We start from the raw sequence: 22916 nt of genomic DNA, 5'->3' as shown, positions 1-22916 counted from the left end.
TATATTGGGTCCATTGAGAATAAATGCAAAATTTTATTTTATTGCATTTTAGTATAAGTTGGATAAAAATGAAATAAGTAACATTTTATACTCTAAAACGCAAGTTATCAGTATTATATACCTAATATTAGTATATCAGTAGTGTTTTTCTATGTCTGAAATATTATCAAAGGAAACAGGAAAGATAAGAATCAATAAACAAGGTAAACTTGAATAAAATTTCATGGCCTTTTTCTCAAAATCGAAATTTAATATTTTTATTTATTCCTATTTTATCTGTTTTCTTTGATGATATTCCACTCATACATAACAATATATCTGATGTCTATTATTGATAATTTGTGTTTTGGAAGTTGTAAGATAATATATCCATCATTGTTGTAAATGGCTTTATCACGCAGCTTCTTTCAACGTATGAACTTAATACTGTTCTTAAAACCTACATGTACACTCATGTCCAAAATTATTGTCGCATGTCTATAAATATGTTGTTATAGGAATGTATTTTGATAACAAATTCGCCTGGTTTTTCTTACAATGTTAATTTCTGTATAATCGGTAAAGACATGTATGTGGCAAATTTCATGTCAAAAGAACAGCAAATGAGAACAATAAAACGAAAATAAAACTTTCTTGTCCATTTAGCAACATTTTTGTATTTTTGTATTTATAATTTTTGTGTCTAATTTGGTGTGTCTAATTATAATTTTGTGTCTAATTTGTGTATTTATAATTCTTTTCCTTTGAAATTTACAACAGATATACATTTGCCGATTATACACGTAGCATCAGTATTAAAAGTACCCTGCAAAATAATTATCAAATTATATTCTTACAAGGAGACAGTTATAGATATGCGACAATCATTTTGGACATGAGTGTCCTTGTACTTTAAACCTTGTATGGTCACCAATGTTTAACGTAATTAGTATGTTTGTGTAATTTTTCAAGTAACGCCTCTTTTTATTTGTATTTTCAGGTGGTATGGAAAACGTTGAACAAGCTACTATGAACAAATACAAAACTGGAATTGACGGTTGCATATCAGATCTTATTTTAGATACAGACTACCACGTGAAACTAGTCACTATGTCTACAGCAGGAAAAAATATTGATCATTGTGGGTAGAAGAAAACAGAAAGAAGAGAAAACAACCGAATGTTACTGTTAGAAACTAGTGGCTTGTGTACACAGAAGATTTAAAAAAAATATATTATAAAATAAATAAAAGAGACTATGGTCACTAATTTTTACAAATGGCAATATGAAGGGAAGTGTGAAGAAGAAGAAAAAGAAGAAAGTAAATCTTGAAAAAAATGCTTACAAAGAAAATACTTGTGTCGGGTGATAAATCTACTTAACACAGAAAAATTTAAAATAAAAATAAAAACAAGTACTTGGTTGTGAAAGTTCTCATTGTGCGTACTGGCAAAGAATAGAAACATCTGCGCATACGTCGTGTGTGTGTGTTTATGTATGTATGCGTTGAGCATGTGAGAGTTTATGTGCGTGCGTGTATGAGTATATGGGGACAGAATAGATGAGTGTTCTTTTATTGTGTGTGTTCGTGTTGTGTTTTCATTTTTTTCACTTATATTAAAAAGAGAAAAAGAAAGGAAGGAATGCTCTCTATACTATAAGTATAAATAATTATTATATAAATATATATATATATGTATATGTAAATGAAGATGGTGATGAATGTGATGCGTGAAAACTGTGAAATTAAGGACGGAATCAAATAAAGGAACTTCATATATTGGAGCCCTTAATGGAACGATTTGCTATTTGTTTTGGTTTGCACTTAACTATATAAAAAAAATAATGTGCTTATAGAAAATAATAAAGAAGACATACTCCAGCTTCACATTTACATACTTATTCTATTTTGGAAGTATATAAAAAATCACAAACTACTACTAAAAGAGATTGTATGTCCGTAGAAACACAGAAAAGAAAAACAAAGACGAACACTTGTAACACTATTTGAAGTAGCATATTACAAAAAAATATATATATGCTTACTATATAGAGAATTTTTTCACACAAGTTGCAATCTATGTAAGTAAACTAAGATCAGTACACAGAAAATACCGTATGATAAAAATATATATATATCTTGCTAAGGATACATAACAAACGAAAGATGAAACTTTAAAATGGCGTTTATTGTGAAGAAGGACCAAGTTATCATGTCACACATTTTAAGAAATTATCATGAAAGAAAATATATAAATACATTGAATACACATACATACATACACATATGTTCATAAACTTTTTTTCACGTAGGTAGATTTACTAAAAATTATCAATGTATAAGGAAAGATTTAAAATAAAGAATTATGTTGATTGTAGATTCTATTTAAATAAAACAATAAGAAATAGATATAAAATCAATAAAGAATTATAAATCTATAAGCTTACAGTCGGAGTAGTATTACCTTGTTTAAGTTGATTAATCGTATAAATTCTTAAGGCAACAGATTGGATTACACTATTCAAGATGGAATAACTATTATATTGTAAACAATTGCGTTTCAAAATAAAAACTAATTATAGTTTTCAGTTATCTACTTCAAAAAATAACTTTGTTTCGCATGTATTAACTAAATAAAACTAAGTCGTATTCACTAAAATACTACTATGATGATTCGTAAGTTTATAGGTCATTTAAAGACTGGGAGGTGAAATTAAAAATGACTTAATGCAACTCAAACTAAGTTATTAATCAGGAATAAGTTATACAACGTAGATAATTGTTGCTATAATAAAAATATACAGTATATACTTATATTTAATTATCAAAAAATGATACAAAAATAAATGTCATTGTTTTATTGTGTACTATTTTTTGAATGTAAAGAAACTGTTTGTGAAGAATTCACAATTGGTACCAACTTGGAGCATACTGTCTTACAAAATATAAGTTATTCAATTGAGATTTTGTATCTTCGTTAGTGAATAGAATCAGTTTTGTTTTCTGTTAACTACTAAAGAAAAATAAATAAAAAATATATGCAAAAGACATTATATCTGAAGAAAGAAAAAAAAAACAATGAAAAAATTGTAATTAGGAAACAAACATGTATAAGGAATGTGTTTATCCAATACTGAAACATAAACTGGAAAGTTAAGAAAAACAATTATTAATCCTAAAGAATAATGGAATATGAATATAATGAAATAAAATTTAGCGCTTAAAACATATCATTTCCGAAATGTGATTCTGTAGTTTCTTAGTTTTGTATGTTTCTTCGGTATCATGTTCAACTGTGATTTGATGTTAAGGACAAAATATTTAATTAAATAATTAATAATTTAAAAAAGTATGAATGACTGGGTAGGTTTCTTAGAACTGATTGACCAACAAGTTAGATATATAGATAAAACAGGAAAAAAAACTATATATAAATATATTGTATACAAAAAAAAAATCGTAAGGCGTGATGTACGTAAAATAAACATCAGGGATGAAGAATTGCTGTGGTAGCAATTGTGTGTGCTATTACTATTCGCTACTGGGTTGTTATTTTCTGGCTTTCAATATATACCAGAGATGGAAAATGAACCGATTCTTGTGAAAACGCTCCGGACAGATTCCTATCTTTAGCATGGGTTCTTGGTGTCTGAACTGGTTCAAAAGTGGGCCAGAACCGGTTCTTTTTCCATCCCTGATATATACACATATGTACAGAGAAAGACTTTCGATCAATCTACACTGTCATACAACTCAGGATTTGTATTTCTGATATAAACTAATTTCAATAATAATAATAATAATAATAATGTATAGTTAAAATTCAAATGAAAAACTACATCAATCTATGTAAGGTAAATGTGTAATTAGACATAATAATAATAATTATTATTATACAAAACTAAAACATGAAACTCGTATTATATGATGTATTTGAGAACAGTAACCAAATTCACACACACGAAGACGAAATCACGTGTGCACATATTTATTTGCACTAATATTGTATGGTTCATACAGTCTATAGCTCGCCTTGCATTAAAAAGGATTAGCTTGTTTAAGTCACATATCAGTGCGTGCTGTATTTTTTAAGGAGATAATTTTATAACGAATGTTTACTTCATATTACCGTGAACGTTACAAGGAAAGAATATGAAAAATCAACATAATAACAGTGTTTCGTCTTTTCAGATGTTAAACAAAATGATGAGAAATCTATTGTGCCATTACTGTAAATTTTAAAAAAATCTGCTGGCTTGTATCCATGTGTGTAAATATATATATATTTATCTGTCTATGTGATTGTACGTGTGTAAATATTAGTTTTAAAATTTTATTTTGTTAAATATGTTTGCCAGGACTGAAGTAAAGTGAAAAGTTTCTAGCTCAAAGCCAGTAGATATAATAAGGCCATAATTGTGTGCCAATTCGTAATAAAATTTCTATAACCAATTAATTTAATATTAAAAATTATTGTCAATTAAGTCATAAAATTTCCCACTGGAGGATATGTTATTAAGTACCCAATTTTTTGTTAATTTGAATTATCCCCTCATGCGCCTACATAATAATGTTAAAGTCATAAGACTATTGAACGAATACCTGTCTTTTGAAAAGAATAGCATCTAGTATATTTAAATTCGTAATTGATAATAAAATTTAGTTCAGCTAGATACGTTCATAAAATTTAAAAGTATCTATTTTTACACCTCAACCTGGAATTGTGAAATTACGAAGATTTTCATGTAATTTTAAAATACAGAAAGGCTGATTATTTTCAAATTAACCTTTCTGTACTTTTATAGACAGTAATTTATGTTGGTTAATTCTAGTTTTTGTTAAAGGTATAGATATTTTAATTAAAAAAAAAATCAGTGCTGTTCTCATTGATAAATATGAGAGTATAACCCAGTTTCAAAAAAATGGCACAAAAGATTAACTTTACTCTTACAATTCCTCTTACTTTTCTTTCATATGGTTTAATTTAATAGTGAAAATAAAGATATATTCATGTAATAGCGTGAATAAAAATTAGCTAATCTTCTTTTGCTTCGACTATACATTTTGTTTCTACCTTGACAAATTACAAGCGATCGAATCATATAGGCAATCAGGAAACACTGTTTTCAAATTGTATCGCAGTCGTTCTTGGCAGTGACAAAAGTATAAAGATAGCAAAAAGTAAAATCTTCCTGTTCATTATCATGTTGGTAAAAAGAGTAGATGTTATAACCCGGTATTTCTTTACCGGAATCGGTCAATACCTTTTAAATTCTCACCAGTAAAACACACAGTTCGTCTCATCTTTTATTGGGATGTCTACTGTCTAAATTTAGTTATAGTTTCAATGTTCTTACGCCTCTTTAAGGTCTCAGGCCTCTTTAAATATATCAAATATTCTTCATATGACACTTGAGACATTAAAATTTTACAAGACTAATAATAATTTAGAACAACGTACTAAAGAGGTATTGTACATAAGAACTTTGAAACTATAATTAAATTTCGATAGTGAATACGTACCTGTTTAGAAGATGGATAAAATGTGAGCTTATTAACTTATTCTGGAAAAGAAAATTCTGCTTGGATTACAGCATTCTCTCTTTATTTGCACAATGGTGAATAACAAGACCCTGATGCGAACAAATTAAGAGTTTCCTTAAGTATTTGGTTCTGCTTCAAGTTTGTCGTGATTTTATTGCACTTTCACCCTTCTCAAGATAGACTACGATACAGTAAGTATTTAATTGAATTAGAAACGCTTCTGAGTGTAACTTTTATTTATGTAATTTAACGTTTGAGCACAATACTACGAAGACACTCTGTTACTGGCAAATCACTTAAAATTTTAATGAAACACACAAAAATTTTCCAATATTTATTTACTTGAAATTCATTGAAAGTATTTGCTTGAAAATATACCCGAGAAACTTATAACGATAACAGAATTTATACAACTAAAATGAAAATGTATGGAAGCAATATAATATTTAGTAAATAAACTAATGAAACAAAGGTAGTATATTAAAAAAATAACAATGCAACAAAAGTGCGAGCTTGTACGTACTCATTACTTAAATAAGAACGAAGTTGATCATAATATTTTAAAAGTTCGTTGAGTTTAAGAACATAAATGAATAATCGAAAATTTTATTGTAATATTAACATTATTTTACAATTTAATACAGTGGATTTTGTTTTAATTTCGAAATGTTTGTATTAGATTCAAAATGTTATACATCTTAAATAAATGTTTCAAGAAATGTGTAAATTGACTCTTTCTGAAAGTAAGTATCGATCTATGTGTGATAAAGAATATTGTAAATATTTTTAAAACTTTGAACTGAATTATCTGTCTTTGCTAATGTATGGTAAACGATAATTGTACCAAACCATAATTAAAAGAACTGATAATTGTAAAGATTTTTAAAAAAATAAAAAAATAAACAACACAATTTTTAGAACCATAGTATTGTTTCTTATTACATTTGTGTGAATTCTTATTAGATATTGCACAAATGTAAACAGGCAATAATATTGTAACCAACTAAATGAATATGATGCATGAAAGAGCCAACTGGACAGTAGAGCTTCGAAGATCAGAGGGATGTCCTTCGATATTCGCTGATCAAATGTTGTGTAGGTACATACAATAGTACTTTACACAATTATGAATTTCAGTTCAATAAGTAACTATATAATTCGGAAAAGAAGTGATTTAAATGTTGGATTATATATAAAGTTCTTTCTTAGTTATCGTTTAAAAAACATGTAATAGCAGTTAATATGTATGGTATTCAGTCTTATTTTAATGTTTGTTCTAATTTGCTCATGAATACTGAAAGGAATATTGCTTCTATACATTTAATCAGTAAACCAGTGCAATATCTAAAAATGATAAGTGCAATGTGAAAAAAGCATAATTCTTCTGTCTATATGCTGTTATGAAACTGTCTAATTAGAATAAAGAAATGGGTTCTTAACGCATATCAAAGAGTCAAATATCTTACTACGTTTTGTAAGTGCGCACGGAACATTTTGTTCCATATCAAGGCAATGATTTTCATTAACTATCTATTAGCAATATCTAAAGTGTACTTAATAGAGCTATTATAAATCTATATATATATAAAACAAAATCTTTATTGAATAATTATTCTATTTAAAATATCAACGATACCAAAAAAGAACCTTAAAAAAAACTTTACTTACATGCAATTTTTTTCTTACTGTACGTATTTCTTTGCATTTATTTATTTGGTTTACTGGTATATTTTGCAATCAAATGTGATTACTGGTTCTAAGAAAATATATATATATATATAACTCAGTATGTAAAGTATTAAACTTAAAGACAAGGTTATACGTTGAATGATATTGAAATTACAAGATATCATACTTACAAACAAAACTCGTAAGTGACACTTTATAATGTAGTGGTCTCAGTCACAGCACCTAAGTATCACAAGTATCAAAAGGGCAAATGGATATGGGAGGAACACAACATCTGTTAGAAAGAAATGGAAAAACATTGTTAATTTAATATAGAACATAAAACATTCTAATGTGAGAGAATTTCGTAGAAATATTCTCCTACTACAATTGTGTACCTTAAACAAGTCTGTAATATGGAACGCCCTACGTGTAATAAACTTTTATACACACTACTTGGCATTTTTGTATGTCCCTATATATATGTACAGGGTGTATCAGGAGGAAGGGGTAATATTTTGGGAAATGGTACTATAAGTGATTGTAAGCAAAAAGATTCATATGAACATTGGTCCTAATCTCAACGGTTTAAGGGCTACATGTTGTGAACCATTTTTGATTTTTTGTTGTATTGTTCATCCTGTAATTATTCTACAGAAATGGGACATAGAGGGTTTGAAAGGTAATGGAATGACCTTTCCAACGATAAGCAATATGTGACAGTGGTGTCTTTTAAAAGGGGATTATTGAGGAAATGTTATGCAAGGAAATTGGATGGCAATACTGATTCCTAAATTTTCCTCAATAACTTCCCTTCCGAAGACACCATTGTCACTTGTTGCATACCATTGGAAAGGTCATTCCATCACCTTTCAAATCCGCTATGTCTCACAACTGTAGAATAAATACAGGGTGAACAACACGCAACAAAAAATCAAAAATGGTTCACAACCTGTAGCTCTCAAATCCTTGAGATTAGGACCCATGTTCATATGAACTTTTTTGCTTACAATCACCAATACTACCATTTTCCGAAGTATTGCCCCTTCCTCCTGGGACACCCTTAACTAAAACATTGTCACAAAGGAATCAGTTAATGCAAAAAGGGCTTCAGTCCAACAAACTTAGTTTTAAGAGAAATAAGAAAACACTGCAGTTTTGAAACTATAAACTCAAGATGAACCAATTTTTTTTCGTACAGATAAAAGCACATGCTGTATAGGAAAAGCATTTTTATGTTTATTGCCATAATTAAAAAAAAAATGTTTGCGCTATGGACTAAAGTCCTTCTTACATGATAGTTATAAACCAAGCCCTGTATGCATGTAATTTTATTTAGTTATTAATTTGTTGCTCTTATTTTTTAACACAAAACTGTTAAAACGTTTTTTGCCGTGTTCCGAGCGTTGCAGGTCTACAACCGAATAGGACGAAATCAATAACTACTACCACTAACATAAAACAAATATAATTCTCCATGCAGATAGGGCTTCAGTCATTGACTCAATCCATGCTCCCTAAAATAATCCAAATTGACGTCTGTTTATAAAATGTTAAATCAATGGAACTGAAACTCTTTATGCATAGAAACATAGGTGTACCCAATAGGAGCAAAATCCGATGTTAACTCAATTTCGTCATTTTGGTGACTGAAGCCCTTTTTGCATGAAGTCATTCAAATACTAAAAGAAATACACTAGAAGTACTTTCGTTAAATATTTCATCAGATAGAGAAGAGAGAAGTCGGAAGAAAACAAAGAAACATTAAAGAACAGGAAGTGAACTGCAGAGGAGCATCTAGTTGATTTTAAAGTGACACCTTACTAGACAATTCACAGCTAGTTAACTAGTTCTTATATATTTACTCTGTCAGTCTGTCTGTCCGTCCGGGAGACAAAAAATCTCGTGAATTACGAGATGGATCAGGATGAATTCTTGCCAGGACATAGAAAGTCAAACGTTTAGGAATTGAGCTCGTTGATGGAGACGTTATTCGCACGGGAAATTGCAGAAATCAACCATTTCCGGTTTATACGTTGATCACTATAGAGCGAAAACGGTAATACATAGCGAGAAGTGGTTTTCTGCAATCGGTTAAGTATCCCAAGAATACATTTCATCTCCACCCTTAAACTCTCTACTAAAACCCTATATAGAGTAAAAGCTATAAGAGATAGTGAGAAACTCTTGTCTGGAATCAAAAGTGATAAGAGCTAACGAGGAACGTTTGTTTGGAATCAATTTAGTGTTCTAAGAATAGGTACGATCTCCTCTCTCAACCTTTTATTCAAACCGGAAGTGGCAGAAATCAACAACTTCTGCTTTTAACGTCGATCGTTATACATGTAGAGTAAAAAATGGTGACAAATAGCAAGAATCGGTTTTCTGCAGTCAATTAAGCGTCCCAAGAGTATATTTTATCTTTACTCTAATCTACTAAAACCGGAATTCAGTATTAATTGAGAAATATTATGCCATACAAACCAAACTTCTTCACGTGGTGTATATGTGCCACTGCTGTTTGTTAACTCTTTTTCTGTTTCTTCACTTTCTTATCTGACTATATTAGTGGAAGTGCTTATAGCATTTCTTTCAGTGTTGTATGATAAGATTTTCACTGTTTTGTTGTGAGTAATTTATTTTTTAGACCGCTTTCAATTCCTTTGTTTCAAACTGATGGAAATGCTTTTAAGAACAGCCAGTAAGAATTTACGTATCTGGCGTAAAGTTGCTACACAACAAGACGATAGTGATAGTGTTCTCAATATGGTGCTCGGGGGGAAAGTGGCTCAGCAGTAAATCTCTCACCTATGGTGTGAGGGGTTCTGATTCGATCCTAAGTTGTGTGAGTTTATGGTGGACAACACAATATCCTTTTGTTTTCTCGGTAGTATTATCATGTTTCCTGTCACATTCTCATCTACCATTTCTTTCATAATCATTCACTATCCGTCCGCATTAAATTATTTGTCCCCTTTACCCTACAGAGCATACCTGTGGGATGTGAAACTAGAAATTTCATTTCAACATGACACTTGCAGGATATTCTGAACATGTTATATGGGATATTCAAAATCATATAGTACTCCCTTAATAATATATAATCACCCCAAACGGCCACATAAACATTTGTTCGGGAAGTTACCTGGTTGCAAAGATGTTAAATGTCTGTCGTAGGTAGTTAGCTATTGCTGAGTAGAACTTGGCGTAATTGGTCCAAGGTTGTTGCTAAAGCCCGGCTAGCATGTCAGATTTCTGAGTTCGATACCGCTTAGGTCAGGAGATCTAGCAGGCTAGGTAGAAGACTTATACACAAAGGTGTCCAAACTCATGAAGTCTGCGCTCACGAGTTCGGAACTCACGCTTACTCGACCTCAACCTCACGAAGTGAGATTGAGGTTGAGTGAGTGTGAGGTCAGGCTGGTTATGTGAGCGTGAGGTCAGGCTGGTTATGTGAGCGTGAGGTTGAGTGAGAGTGAGGTCAGACTGGTGGTGTGAATGTGAGGTCAGACTGGTGGTGTGAGTGTGAGGTCAGACTGGTGATGTGAGCATAAGGTCGAGTGAGTGTGAGGTCGAAATGAGTTTGTGAGCGTGAGGTTGAGTGAGGTTGGATCAAAGCAGACTCAGTGGTAGAGTGTTCACTTCTGGTGCGTAGGGTCTCGGGTTCGATCCCAGCCCTCGCCAAGTGGACCTTGTGGTGGACAAACACTGTGTGCGTTGGTTTTCTCAGGGTTCTCCCGTTTTCTCCCACTTTCTTCATTCCACTGTTTCATTCATTACACTAGTTAACAAAGGTTTTGTTACATAAAAGGAAATACTTCTTAAAGGAACTTTTTGCGCTGAATTCGAATATGCACTCGGTTTTTCTCCATCACGTACGATTTTCCCTAACAGAGGGATTTTCGGGAAAATCCCTCAAAAATTTCCCTTTTCGTTTATTTTACACCCCAAGATCTTGTCCCCTTGCATATACTAACATAGAAATTATACCTAAGTATACTTTGATTCATATTTAACAAACCCTCCAAGTTTCGTAATAATCGCTTTATTCTTTCTAGAGAAATAAATATGTTTGTATGTATACTGTGTGTACTGTTTATTGCACCTTATAGTAATGCTTTCAGATCTCTTAAGTTGAGGTAAAACGTTTTGCTTTATTACCACAAACACATATATAAAATATAATACAATATAATTTACAAGTGTGACAATTTACAATAAACAATAATACAAATGTACCAAAAGGTCATGAAAAGACAACCAAAACTATCACAATATATGAAACTTCCATTGGGTTACAAAAACATACACTACTTCCTTCTTTTGTAAGAAATGTTGCATTCTCTAACAAGACCCCAACAATAGTCCCCCATCATTGAAGGATCCCATTGTTCCTGGTACCTTTTCTCCATTGCCATTATATCTTGGTGGAATCTTTTCCCCTGTTCGTCGCTGAGAGCACCTAGGTTAGCAGGAAAGAAGCTGAGGTGGGAGTGCAAAAAGTGGATTTTTAAAGACATCCTACAACCCAACTCTTTGTATTTCTGTATCATGTCCTGTACGATTTCTGTGTAACTCTCAGCTTTGTTATTGCCCAGAAAGTTGCGCACAACACACTTAAATGCTGTCCAGGCAGCTAGCTCAGCACTGTTTAACTTGCTGTCAAAGCTATCATCAAGCATTAATTTCCTAATGTGGGGACCAATAAACACTCCCGCTGAAATCTTAGCATCACTCAGGTTAGGGAACTTATCTCGCAAATACTTGAAACCTTCACCAGATGTGTCCATGGCTTTGACAAAGTTGATATGAACTAACCGTCCTAACTTGATATGAAGTGGCGGTAGTAATATCTTATTAGGATCTACCAAAGGAGCGTATTTGACGTTGCATTCTCCAGGTACGTAATTCACTCTAGGTTCCCATTCCTTCACTTCATAATGTTTGTCATCAGATCGGCTATCCCATAAACATAAAAAAACATTGGTACTTCGTGTAACCGCACTGCAGTCCTAATAAAATACCAACTTCCTTGAGATCACAACATCTTTGCCAACAATGGTCCTTGTAATTTATAAGATTTAGCAAAGTTGACATGGTGTCATAGGATTCCTTAATCTTCACTGAGTGCGCAAGTGGTATAGAAGGTTTTTTATTTCCATTATGTAAAAGGACAGCTTTAAGGCTGACCTTTGACGCGTCGATAAATAACCTCCATTCTTCTGGAACGTAAGGAATTCCTAGCTCCGCCATCAACCCATTTATATCCGTACATACGCACACATTATCTTGCATTGAGAAATAGCTTGAAAATTGAACATGCCTTTTCCTGTACACTGATATGTTCGTTTCTGCATCCAATAAGTTCCAAGTGTGTTGTTGACTATTGTAAATATTCATTTTTATGTCTGTGTTTGTAGTAATAAAGCAAATTGTTTTTACCCCAACTCAGGAGATCTGAAAGCATTACTATCAGGTGCAATAAACAGTGCACACAGTATACATACAAATATATTTATTTCTCTAGAAAGAACAAAGCGATTTTTACGAAACTTTTAGGGTTTATTAAATATAAATCAAGGTATACTTAGGTATAATTTCTATGTTACTATATGTAAGGGGACAGGAGCTAGGGGAAGAAAATATCTGAAAAAGGGAAATTTTTGAGGGAATTTCCCGAAAATTCCTCTGTTACGGGAAAACTGTACGTGATGGAGAGAAACCGAGTGCATATTCGAATTCAGCGCAAAAAGTTCCTTTAAGATCAGGTGATTTTTCTCATGTAACAAACAAAAAGTTTAAATTTGTTAACTAGTGTTATTTCATCATTATCGTCTCCTTTGGCCTAACCGGCGTAACCGTGGGACGTTAAACTCAAAGATTTCATTTAGAATGGAAGATTACGAGAGATGCCAACTATTCTTAGATGTCTAACCAGATTCCAAAACCTACTTCTCCCTAGTTCTTACCTTCCTTGCAATATGTATTGAATCCGCAAGTTGTAATGTACTTCTATCATGTCCGATTTCGTTGGAAAGATAAGGATGGTAACTAAACGTATTCTTGAAATGTTTAATTAATTGAAAAAAAAAAAAAAGTTTATCTCTATTACAGTTTTTACTTTATAGTGATCAACGTTAGAACCAGACCTGGTTGATTTCTGCCATTTTCAGTTTGAATAGAAGGTTAAGAGTGAATGTGAGAACTTTTCTTAGAATACTAAATCGATTCTTAACACACACACACAAAAAAAACTTTTTTTTAAAAAAAAAAAAAAAAGTTTTTTTTTATCTATGTAGATCAATACTGAGACTGGAAGTTGTAGTAAATTTATATCACTTCCGATTTTAGTATATCGTTAAAGATGGAGATGAAATGTCTTCTTGGCAGTGGCGGCCGGTGGATTGTGCTTTCGGGTGTTGCAGTACGAACGATCGGAGACAGAAGATATAAAGTGGACTCATTGACTAATCAGCATAAGTTTAGATGCAAATGCTATATGACATGTTAAATTAAATTAAATTCTGCTTTTAAAAAATAAAAAAATGTAGAACATTTAATCCGATTAATCACCTTATTTAATTAGTAAGTTCATTCTTCTCTCTTTGATTGGAACAAATCTGCCTAATACATGCTGGTTGAACTCTAGTATTCTTATTGTCAGATCTTTTTTGATGGAAAGCATAACCAATGGTGATAACCTTTCTTGGGACATTCAATTTCTTGAAAGTGTCAATTCTTTTTGATGTGAAAAAAACTTTTCTTCTTTTACTGATGCCATAGGTACAGTTAATATTAATTGCAGAAGCTTTGTAGATTCACTAAATATTTTTTCTAGATTTTTGTGAACAATTCATTCTAGCAAACTCAGTCCCTGACAGTGATCCGAATTCCTTTTCAGTGTAGACTAAAGAGAGTTCGTAGCAGAGATTAATGTTATAAAAAAATGTACATTGAACACGCTTTATTCACAATTTATCTAGGAAAATTTAAGATAAATTGTGGAAATGTATCTAGTGCATACAACATTACTGCCATAAGATGTCCTGTAAACTTAAACCTTTTTTTTTTTCGAACACTTTCCTGAATTGCACTTTGCTTGTTTCGTCTAAGCTTAAATTGTAAGTTTTACCTCAGTTGAAAGCTGGGATTTTTTTTTCTTGTAAGTTATTTACAGAAGTCATGATATGCAATTCATTCAGAATTTGTAGGTTATGTACAGAATTAAAGCGCACACAATAAAATTAAATCCAATAACTAATAACCAAAACAGCTGATACAAAAGAGATAGTTGTATATGAATTGCGAATGTCACATATTCATACATAGGGCTATCAATTGGCCGGATTTTCATTGGTCTGGCCGGAAAAATTGCTGTTATTTTGATTAAAGCGGGTGACGGGTACAAACTTCTCACCAGCCCCTTTATAACTTTTTTTTTTTTTAATCTAGTTCGAAGTATAGATATTGAAAAGTAGCTGTCATTCTGTAAACTCAAAACTGTTACCTTTCACCATCTATCAACGATTAATATATTTTCTTCACCTGTTTAGAAAATTTCAGAGAGATGACAGGGACTGTATCAAGGAAAATTTGAAATTTATTTTCAAAGGAATTTTATACATTCATTAAGAGTGGAAAAGGACTTCTTAAAACAATTCCTATAGTTGAAGTAGAGACTATATGTTTAAAGAGTGAATTTCATTTTCCAAATCCAAAATTGTCACGTAAAGATTATTATACTTTTGTCCATCTGTTTCGATAATTTTAAAGAAATGGTAGTTACTGGTAAATGCAATAAATTGATCATTGCCGATTGATCAATTTCAGTTTCTCATTTATAGCACAATGTATCTATTAAGCTTATTAGTGAATGTTCTAAGGACATACAGAATATATGTGTTAATGCACTTTCGTTCACGATAGTACATTTCCTTTCCATGGATAGGTCCGAACAGAGATACTTCACGCTGAGACCTATATCATAGAGAATTTTGAGGAAGTGCCGTTTTTATTTTATTTTATAGAGTTGGCAACCCTATTCATACATCAGCACACACACACACACATGTGCGTAAAAGAAAAAAAACTACATTCCAAATCATCCGTCTTGGTTGTTACGCAATGCACGATGAACACAATATACTTCAACATGAGAGGAAACAATGTTTATCAATGTCATACGTTCTGGAAAGCAACCTTGAAACCCGCCAGATATAGGAACAACATGTTAGCTGGGAGGGGTCCAAAGTATTTGAGGAAGGTCCAATACGTCTACGTAATAACGAACCTGTCTTTTACTGTACCCGAAAAGATAAGTAATTCTTAATTACTGTCACCCATATTTTTAGAAAAAATGATAGAACGATTATTTCTATAAGAAAAGAAAGAGTACATAATGAGGCGTAAAATAAAATATTTAGCTTACATCAATCATTTCTCTGTTAAACAAGTATAGTTCGTTAAGAAAGTCTACAAATGCTAGTCGAGTTTCGAAATTTTGGGGAGGTTCGGACCCGGTGGACCACCTCGTGGCTACGCCTCTGAGCATTGCTAACTAGTCCCAAATTCAATGTGGCATTCCCCACCATACAGTTTTATCAAGAGTATAAAATATACTTATTTTATAAAAGAAATATGTATATACTAAAATACCATCCACAGAGGAAGGGGGGATTGATTGATTGATTGATTGATTGTAGTTTAGCGTCCCTTTAGCAGCGAGGCTATATGAGACGTGGACCTACTGATTAACGTGGAATCCGAACCACATGAGCTCCCGCCGGGAATTGAACCCAGGTCTCCCACGCCAGGGGGGGGGGAATCTGCATATTGACTTATTAATATTTGGTTCACAAATTACTGTAGAAGAAACCTTCATTATCTATATAAGCTAAGAATTAACTTGTAAATGCGGATCTACTTTCATTTGATTTCTGCTCTACTACATATTTTCTTTCTTATTTTGTGATTCTGCTATCACTTTTTTAATTGTCATTATTTTGATTTGCTTCAGTATAAGCATGGGCGGCGATTAGGGGGCAAAGGGGGCAGTTGCCCCCCCCCACTTTTTTGAAGTTACCCCTTAATGTATGTAGTTTCATTTGGAAATGTAAAGTTATTGCAGTTACTGCTTCATAGGAAAAAATGCCATATAATATATGCCGTTGCGTGAGTACGTATTGGTTATATGTCTTCCCGTGGAGTTAAGAAACCTACAGGAATTGCGTTTTAATTGCCACGGAAAATGGTCCAAAAATTACCTGTTTGAACGCAACAATTTCAGCGTACTACTCAGCTGCTTTGAAATTGAGAAAACATATCGAAAAAAAAAAAGATCTTTCACAAGTTATTCTTTAATTGCACAAAACTTGACAGTTCATAAAATGTCTTTTCTTTGTCCTAATAGTGTGGAATATTAATTAAAGAAGAGAGTAATAAGAAATAACTACTAACTTGTCCATTATTTAGCAGTGTAATATACGAGTGAAGCGATGTGTTTAGGGGTGTACGAGTGTATATAAAATTAAATTTAGTGAATTCAACATAATTCAACGTTTCAAGATTATTTTGTATAACTGCTGGAGTGTAGAGTCAGTCACTCTAAGTATTGTTGAGTTTTTATGTATTCCAAGAAAGTGAAAATGGCAACGAATATGTTTTGGGAAGCTGCAAAAATCAGTATTTCCTTAAATGTCGTAGCATATGTTTGTAGTATTTACTGTCTTTCTAAGAGTAATAAACATACATTTAATTGCATGTATGGAATTAAAAATATAAGTTGTTTAATAATCCCCAGTTGCAATATAACTTTTGCAAAACAAGCCCTATTATTTATTCCTATGATTAATATTATCCTTTCTATTTATTTGTTTTGCATTTGTTATTAAATAATCTGATCACACAATTTTCCAGACAGAATTTTAAGATGTTCATGAGCAAGGAATCAAATATCTTCTTACACCTTCGTTGGTTAAGAATACAAAGAGCTAGTACCCACTTGCGTTGCTCTTCTCAATTTACTTAATAAAATATGAAATATGATATACGGTATTTTCACTGAAAAAGATAGCATCCTAATAGTTATACAACCTTTCGTCAAATTGTTATAAACAACCAGGAAAATTAACATTGATATACAAATATTCAGATCATGTCTTGCCCCCCCCCCCACTTTTAACGTCCAATCGCCGCCTCTGAGTATAAGTATCGTAATTTATAAATATGAATGCTTATAAACAAATTCCATTTGTTAATTGCTAGGAAATAAAATTCAGAAAGCTTATTTAGCGCGAAAAACTTTCTCATTCTCTGGAAACCGTGCTGTGTTGCAGAAGCACTGCAACGACCAGACCCTTTAACTTCTGAGATAGGGGAAAGGGGACTTAACATTTGCTCCAATTCCCGCGCTGAAGGAATCTGGTCGTTGTATGCTCGCTGCAACACAATATAAATTAGAGACTCTGTGATGGATTATTTTTCGATTTTTAAAACGGATTAATGAAACGGACAGTTACAGAAGTAAAAAAATATGTTATTTAAAGTATATATGGGAGTATTAGAAAGTATGTTTTCTGTTCTTTACTACTATTGCTAATAATATTTTTTTTTCCTTGAAATACTTTGGTCGTTGCGCAACGCTGCAACCCTAACATTAGCCGCCACTGCTTCTTGGGACGCTGGATCAATTGCAAGAAACCATGTCTCGCTATATGTTACTGTCTTTGCTCTATAGTAATCAATGTTAAACCGAAAATGGCTAATTTCTACCTCTACCCATGAGTAAATCAACTTCATTAACGAACTTCTCGAAATAATTATTACAGCTATCGATTCCAGGAGACGAAATTCAATAATTCACTTGCATTTGGTAGTTTGCGTGTGAAGCAAAAGTCGCACGGCGTACAAACTAATATTACAATATTGTAAATCTCACTTGGGTGATCCTGATAAATCGACGAGTGTTTGTCATATTTGGTTGTATTAGGTAGTAGTCCTGTGGAACAGAGAACGTTGAAGTATTGAAAGGGTAGGTCGTGTTATATGAATAGTTTTCGTTATGTTGAGAAAGTGGTATCGGTATACCTTGATTGGAAACAAGAAAACATCGAAAACTATCCAAATACTGAAAACTATCGAAAAATCGACATCGAAAAATCCCGACATTTCAAACTATCGATCGATACATCGAAATATCGCAAGTCCTACCCACGAGCCTGTGCACCAAAGGTGCGTGTGCTTGCCAATACGCTAGCGGGAAGAGCTGTGCCCAAACTCACGAAATCAGCGCTCGCGAGTTCGGAACTCACGCTCACTCGACCTCAACCTCACGAAGTGAGCGTGAGGTTAGAATGATGTGAGCGTGAGATCAGACTGGTTATGTGAGCGTGAGGTTGAAATGAGTTTGTGAACATGAGGTTGAGTGAGGTTAGGTCAAAGTGGTTACTTCTGCTTACACAGAGTTGAAGACACTGGATTGTCCTGACGGTGTTATCCTACCGCAAGATAGATTTCTCGTAAAGTGTGTAGATAAGGTCAGAGAACAGATTGACAATGTCATGAATATATAACGTAGTAGTCATGTTCCCCTGTATCAGGACCAGAGACGAGCGGGATGTATAGTTTATTTCCCCTACACTAGAATGCCAGGTATGGGTTTCTACATTTCATGTGTGAGCAAACACTAAATTTTCCCGCTTACCTGTGTGCCTACTAATATATACATGGACGATACCCCCCTCCTTGCCCCCCGTTGCCTCATCATTTCAGTCTCTCCAGCACCACCGAAAACGTCCTTTGTGTGTTGGTTGAGGTTTAGGTTTCCTTTTCAGTACCGAGGTTATATGGGACGTGAAGCTACTGTTTAAGGTTGAGTTCGAATCCAAACCCAAATAACCGTAATGCTTTCAAATTTTAATATTATCCCATCGGGAATCGAACCCTGGACCAAAGACACATGTGCCAGCAAGTGGGCTGGTTTAGTGTCCATATGCTCACATAAGAAGGGAGAGAAACACCTTATTATCACTATAATGTTGTCTGTTCAGCAGAAAATATTGTAATATGTAATAGTAAATCTAACTTCCTAACACCTCAACAAGCAGATATTTCAAGTGAAAAACCTGCAAACACAAGTAAAGTAATCAACAATCAATGAAGTATATCATTTGCTACTAGACTTGATCAGACTCTACTTACATGCAACTCATATTTGCATGGGGCGGCAAATGTGGAATAAAGTATACAAAAGTGCAATATTGTATGAAAAATATATTATTTAAAATATTTTTTCTTGGAAGCAGACATCATGATGATGTTACATTTACTAATCTTTTCCTTCATTCGCATATTACATTCATAAATAATTTACGTTGCATTACGTGGACAGTGTTTAAGTAAATACTTGAATCTTGTCAAGTACTTGATTTAAGCAAAAACTCAATTCTCGAATAGTAACTAACATCTGTTCCATTTAGTTATTTATCACAGCTTTGATATGAAAATTAGTTTTGTCTTTATTATAAGCATGTTTCTTATCGTTGAAGGTGGAAACAAATTCTCTTATAGTATTGAAGGGGAAAACAAGAAAGGAAGAAAATCTGGTTTCATTGATTTCGACTTGATATTGAATCTTACAATAAGCTTTCCTTTGCTTTTGCCTAATCACTCACATAACAGATGAATCATATTAATATTAATAAAAGAGAAGTAGAACCGACGAAACTGAATTTGAAGTGTTCTGGCTATGAATGCTCCCCCTATCTAAGTATGTGTTTTAATGGTGAAATTAATTTTAATCTTTTTTTTCGCAAACCGACAATTAATAGGTTAAAGCATTTTAAATTTGTAATACGTGTGTTACGGAACTCCCAAAACATTTAGAGGAAAGAAACGCGATTTTTTGAAAGCTAAAATTAATGAACCTGATCAAAATAGTAAAAACAAAAACATTCAGGACATGTATAAAGGATCAACGAATTTAAGAAAGACTATCAATCTCGCGCTTATACAGGGTGTCTCAAAAGTCTTCTGACGTAGGATAACTTTGTTATTATCAGAGTTACAACAAAATGTAAGAGGCAAAACCTTCTCCAAATATATGTTTAATCTAAAATGAAGGATTTTTTTAAAAAAATCGGACTAGCTGTTTCGGCTGTACACTCTTTATGCGCCAATGTTAAATGAAAATGCAACGTTGTCGTTTACCTGGACCCAGAACATAAGTAAATGAAAATGTGTCGATGGCCAGCCCCATTTCAAACAATAATTTCATTCACTTATGTTGTAGGTCCAGGTAAATGACAATGTTGCATTTTCATTTAACATTGGACACATAAAGGGTAGGGAATAGAAGAAAGTAGGGAAAAATTGTGGAACAAGATACATAAATTTATTTTCCCTATCTGGAACAAGGAGGAATTGTCACAAAAGTGGAAAAAATCAATCATTGTTCCACTTCTCAAGAAAGACTACAAAACTGATTGTAATAATTATCGAGGCATTTCTCTTCTGTCAACATCCTATAAAATCCTCTCAAACATTCTATTGAGATTGGCCCCACACACAGATGAAATTATTGGAGATTATCAGTGCAGATTTAGGCGAAATCGATCAGGTACTTAACATTCGTCAAATATTCAAAAAGAAATGGAAATACAATACAATACCACGGTACATCAATTATATTGATTTTAGAAAGGCTTACGACTCGGTTAGGAGGAAAACTTGTACAGCATTCTTACATAATTTAGAATACTGGAAAAGCTAGTTAGATTAATTAAGACGTATTTAAATGAATTCCAAAGAAAAGTCCGATTAACTATTATTGTCGCTATTATTATTCAACTTTATTTTCGAGTACGTTATAAAGAAAATCAAAGATAGCAACAGAGCCTAGAGCTGAATTTTATTCACCAGATTATGGCGTCTGCTGATGATATAAATCTGATACGGGATGATAAGAGAACAATAGAAAGAAATGCAGAACTCTTATTAAACGCTTGCAGGAACATGGGTTTAGAAGTAAATACAGAGAAAACTAAATACATGAAAGTTCATCTGGATCATAATACTACAAATTATGGATTCGTCAAAATATAAATAATACTTTTGATAGAGTAGATACTTTCAATTATCTAGGATCAATATTAACAGACCAAAACCGTCTCCACGAAGAAATTAAATTTCGACTGAAAGCAGGGAATTCGTGTTATTATTCAGTTCAAAATATTTTGTCGTGAATTCTGTCGAGGAATGCGAAACTTACAATGTATAAAACGATAATCGTGCCTGTTGTGTCGTATGATTGAGGCACATGGTCTCTTACTCTGCGGGAAGAACGCAGACTGAAAATATTTGACAATAACATTCTGAGACGAATATTCAGACCCAAGAAGAACAATAATGGAGAATGGTGGAAACTTCATAATGAGCAACTGCATAATTTATACTGTTTACCAAACATTGTTAAGTGTCACGTCTAGGAGGCTCAGGTAGGCAGGCCATGTACCCAGAATAGAAGAAAGTAGGGACATTTTTAAAGTTTTAACTGGAAATACAATCGGAGAACGACCATTAGGAAGACCTAGGCGCAGATAGGAGTACAATATTAGGATGGATTTCGCAATAATAGGAATACAAAGTATTAACTGGATCCCGTTGGCAAAGGACTGAAGTCAATGAGAGCTTAATTAGTTAGTTAATTAGTTTATATGTTACGGAAAATCATCGAATACCAAGTATGAGTAACAAAAAAGCAAGTCCAGAAAAGAACGCAATATTCTTTTCTGCGTAATATTGCGTGGGTCTCGTAAATATTTTTAAAAAAAAGGACAAGGAGGTAAGGGGGCTCAAAATCTATACCCAAAATGCATATCTCATGAGTTTTTATCATTAAAATTTTGCTTTCCCCAGAGTACCCGCATTCACTTTTGTCAATCACCCGTCTCCGTTAGCTTAAAGGGCGTTAGCATGAGACGTTAAAATAAAAGAATACATTTCTTTTTTTTTTTTTTCATTATACTTTTATTGCAATGTGTATCATAAAGGGAGGAAGGATCCAAATACTTTCTATAAATATCATTTGAAGAGCGAGCACTTCAGCATGATGTTATTTTTAAGGAAAAATATGTACAGTATTTTTTAAAGTACAACAACAGATAAAAATACATTGTCGCTAAAAATTGAATTTCTGTCCTTGTAGAATAATATAAAAGATGTTAATAATATATTTGCTAGATAACTCAATAACTCTTTCAGATAATATCGCACATTTCGTAGAAGAGTGTTACAACTCAAAGAATTGAAATTTTGAGCTATTATCGCTCAAAAGAGAATATAGAGAGAGAAGCAAGATCTACCTGATGGTGTTTTTGCAGAAACGTAACTAAACAAGTTAACTCCTAGATGGCAGAAATACCAATATTCCAGGGAGTGATTTTGATAAAATAACCAACTTTAAAAGTCATGTTCCCACAAACGAGTAATTTTGACTTGTAACAGTCTTCCACCGAGTGACCGAGTGTGCGATATATCCTAGTATTGATAGTGCACAGTATCTGCAATTGCAACTCATTTAGTTCCTGTAAATTTTTATTATATTTTTTAGGGATCTCGTAATTTTTATTTACAGGCAAACCAGCATAGTTATAGTTAGACCACAGTGCTGCTGAAAGACTTATTTGGACAGATGCTCTCTGAATCATGAGATCGTGGATGCATACAA

At 32.8% G+C, this 22916-nt stretch overlaps 1 protein-coding gene across 1 annotated transcript in view; it reads left to right on the top strand.

The window, feature by feature from the left end:
* Positions 1-7647, top strand: part of LOC145673136 (pikachurin-like) — a 322467-nt gene extending 314820 nt beyond the window's left edge. The window contains exon 11 of the mRNA XM_081742544.1: positions 980-7647. Coding sequence (XP_081598670.1) covers positions 980-1128 — 149 coding nt within the window. The 3' untranslated portion in view covers positions 1129-7647. The remainder of the gene's footprint in view (positions 1-979) is intronic.
* Positions 7648-22916: the final 15269 nt, after the last annotated feature.

The sequence above is a fragment of the Thermobia domestica genome, chromosome 16 (genome assembly GCF_964235325.1).
Source record: "Thermobia domestica chromosome 16, izTheDome1.hap1.1, whole genome shotgun sequence".
Taxonomy (NCBI): domain Eukaryota; kingdom Metazoa; phylum Arthropoda; class Insecta; order Zygentoma; family Lepismatidae; genus Thermobia; species Thermobia domestica.
The sequence above is the reverse complement of the archived record's forward strand: the minus strand, read 5'-3'. Positions and strand labels throughout refer to the sequence as shown.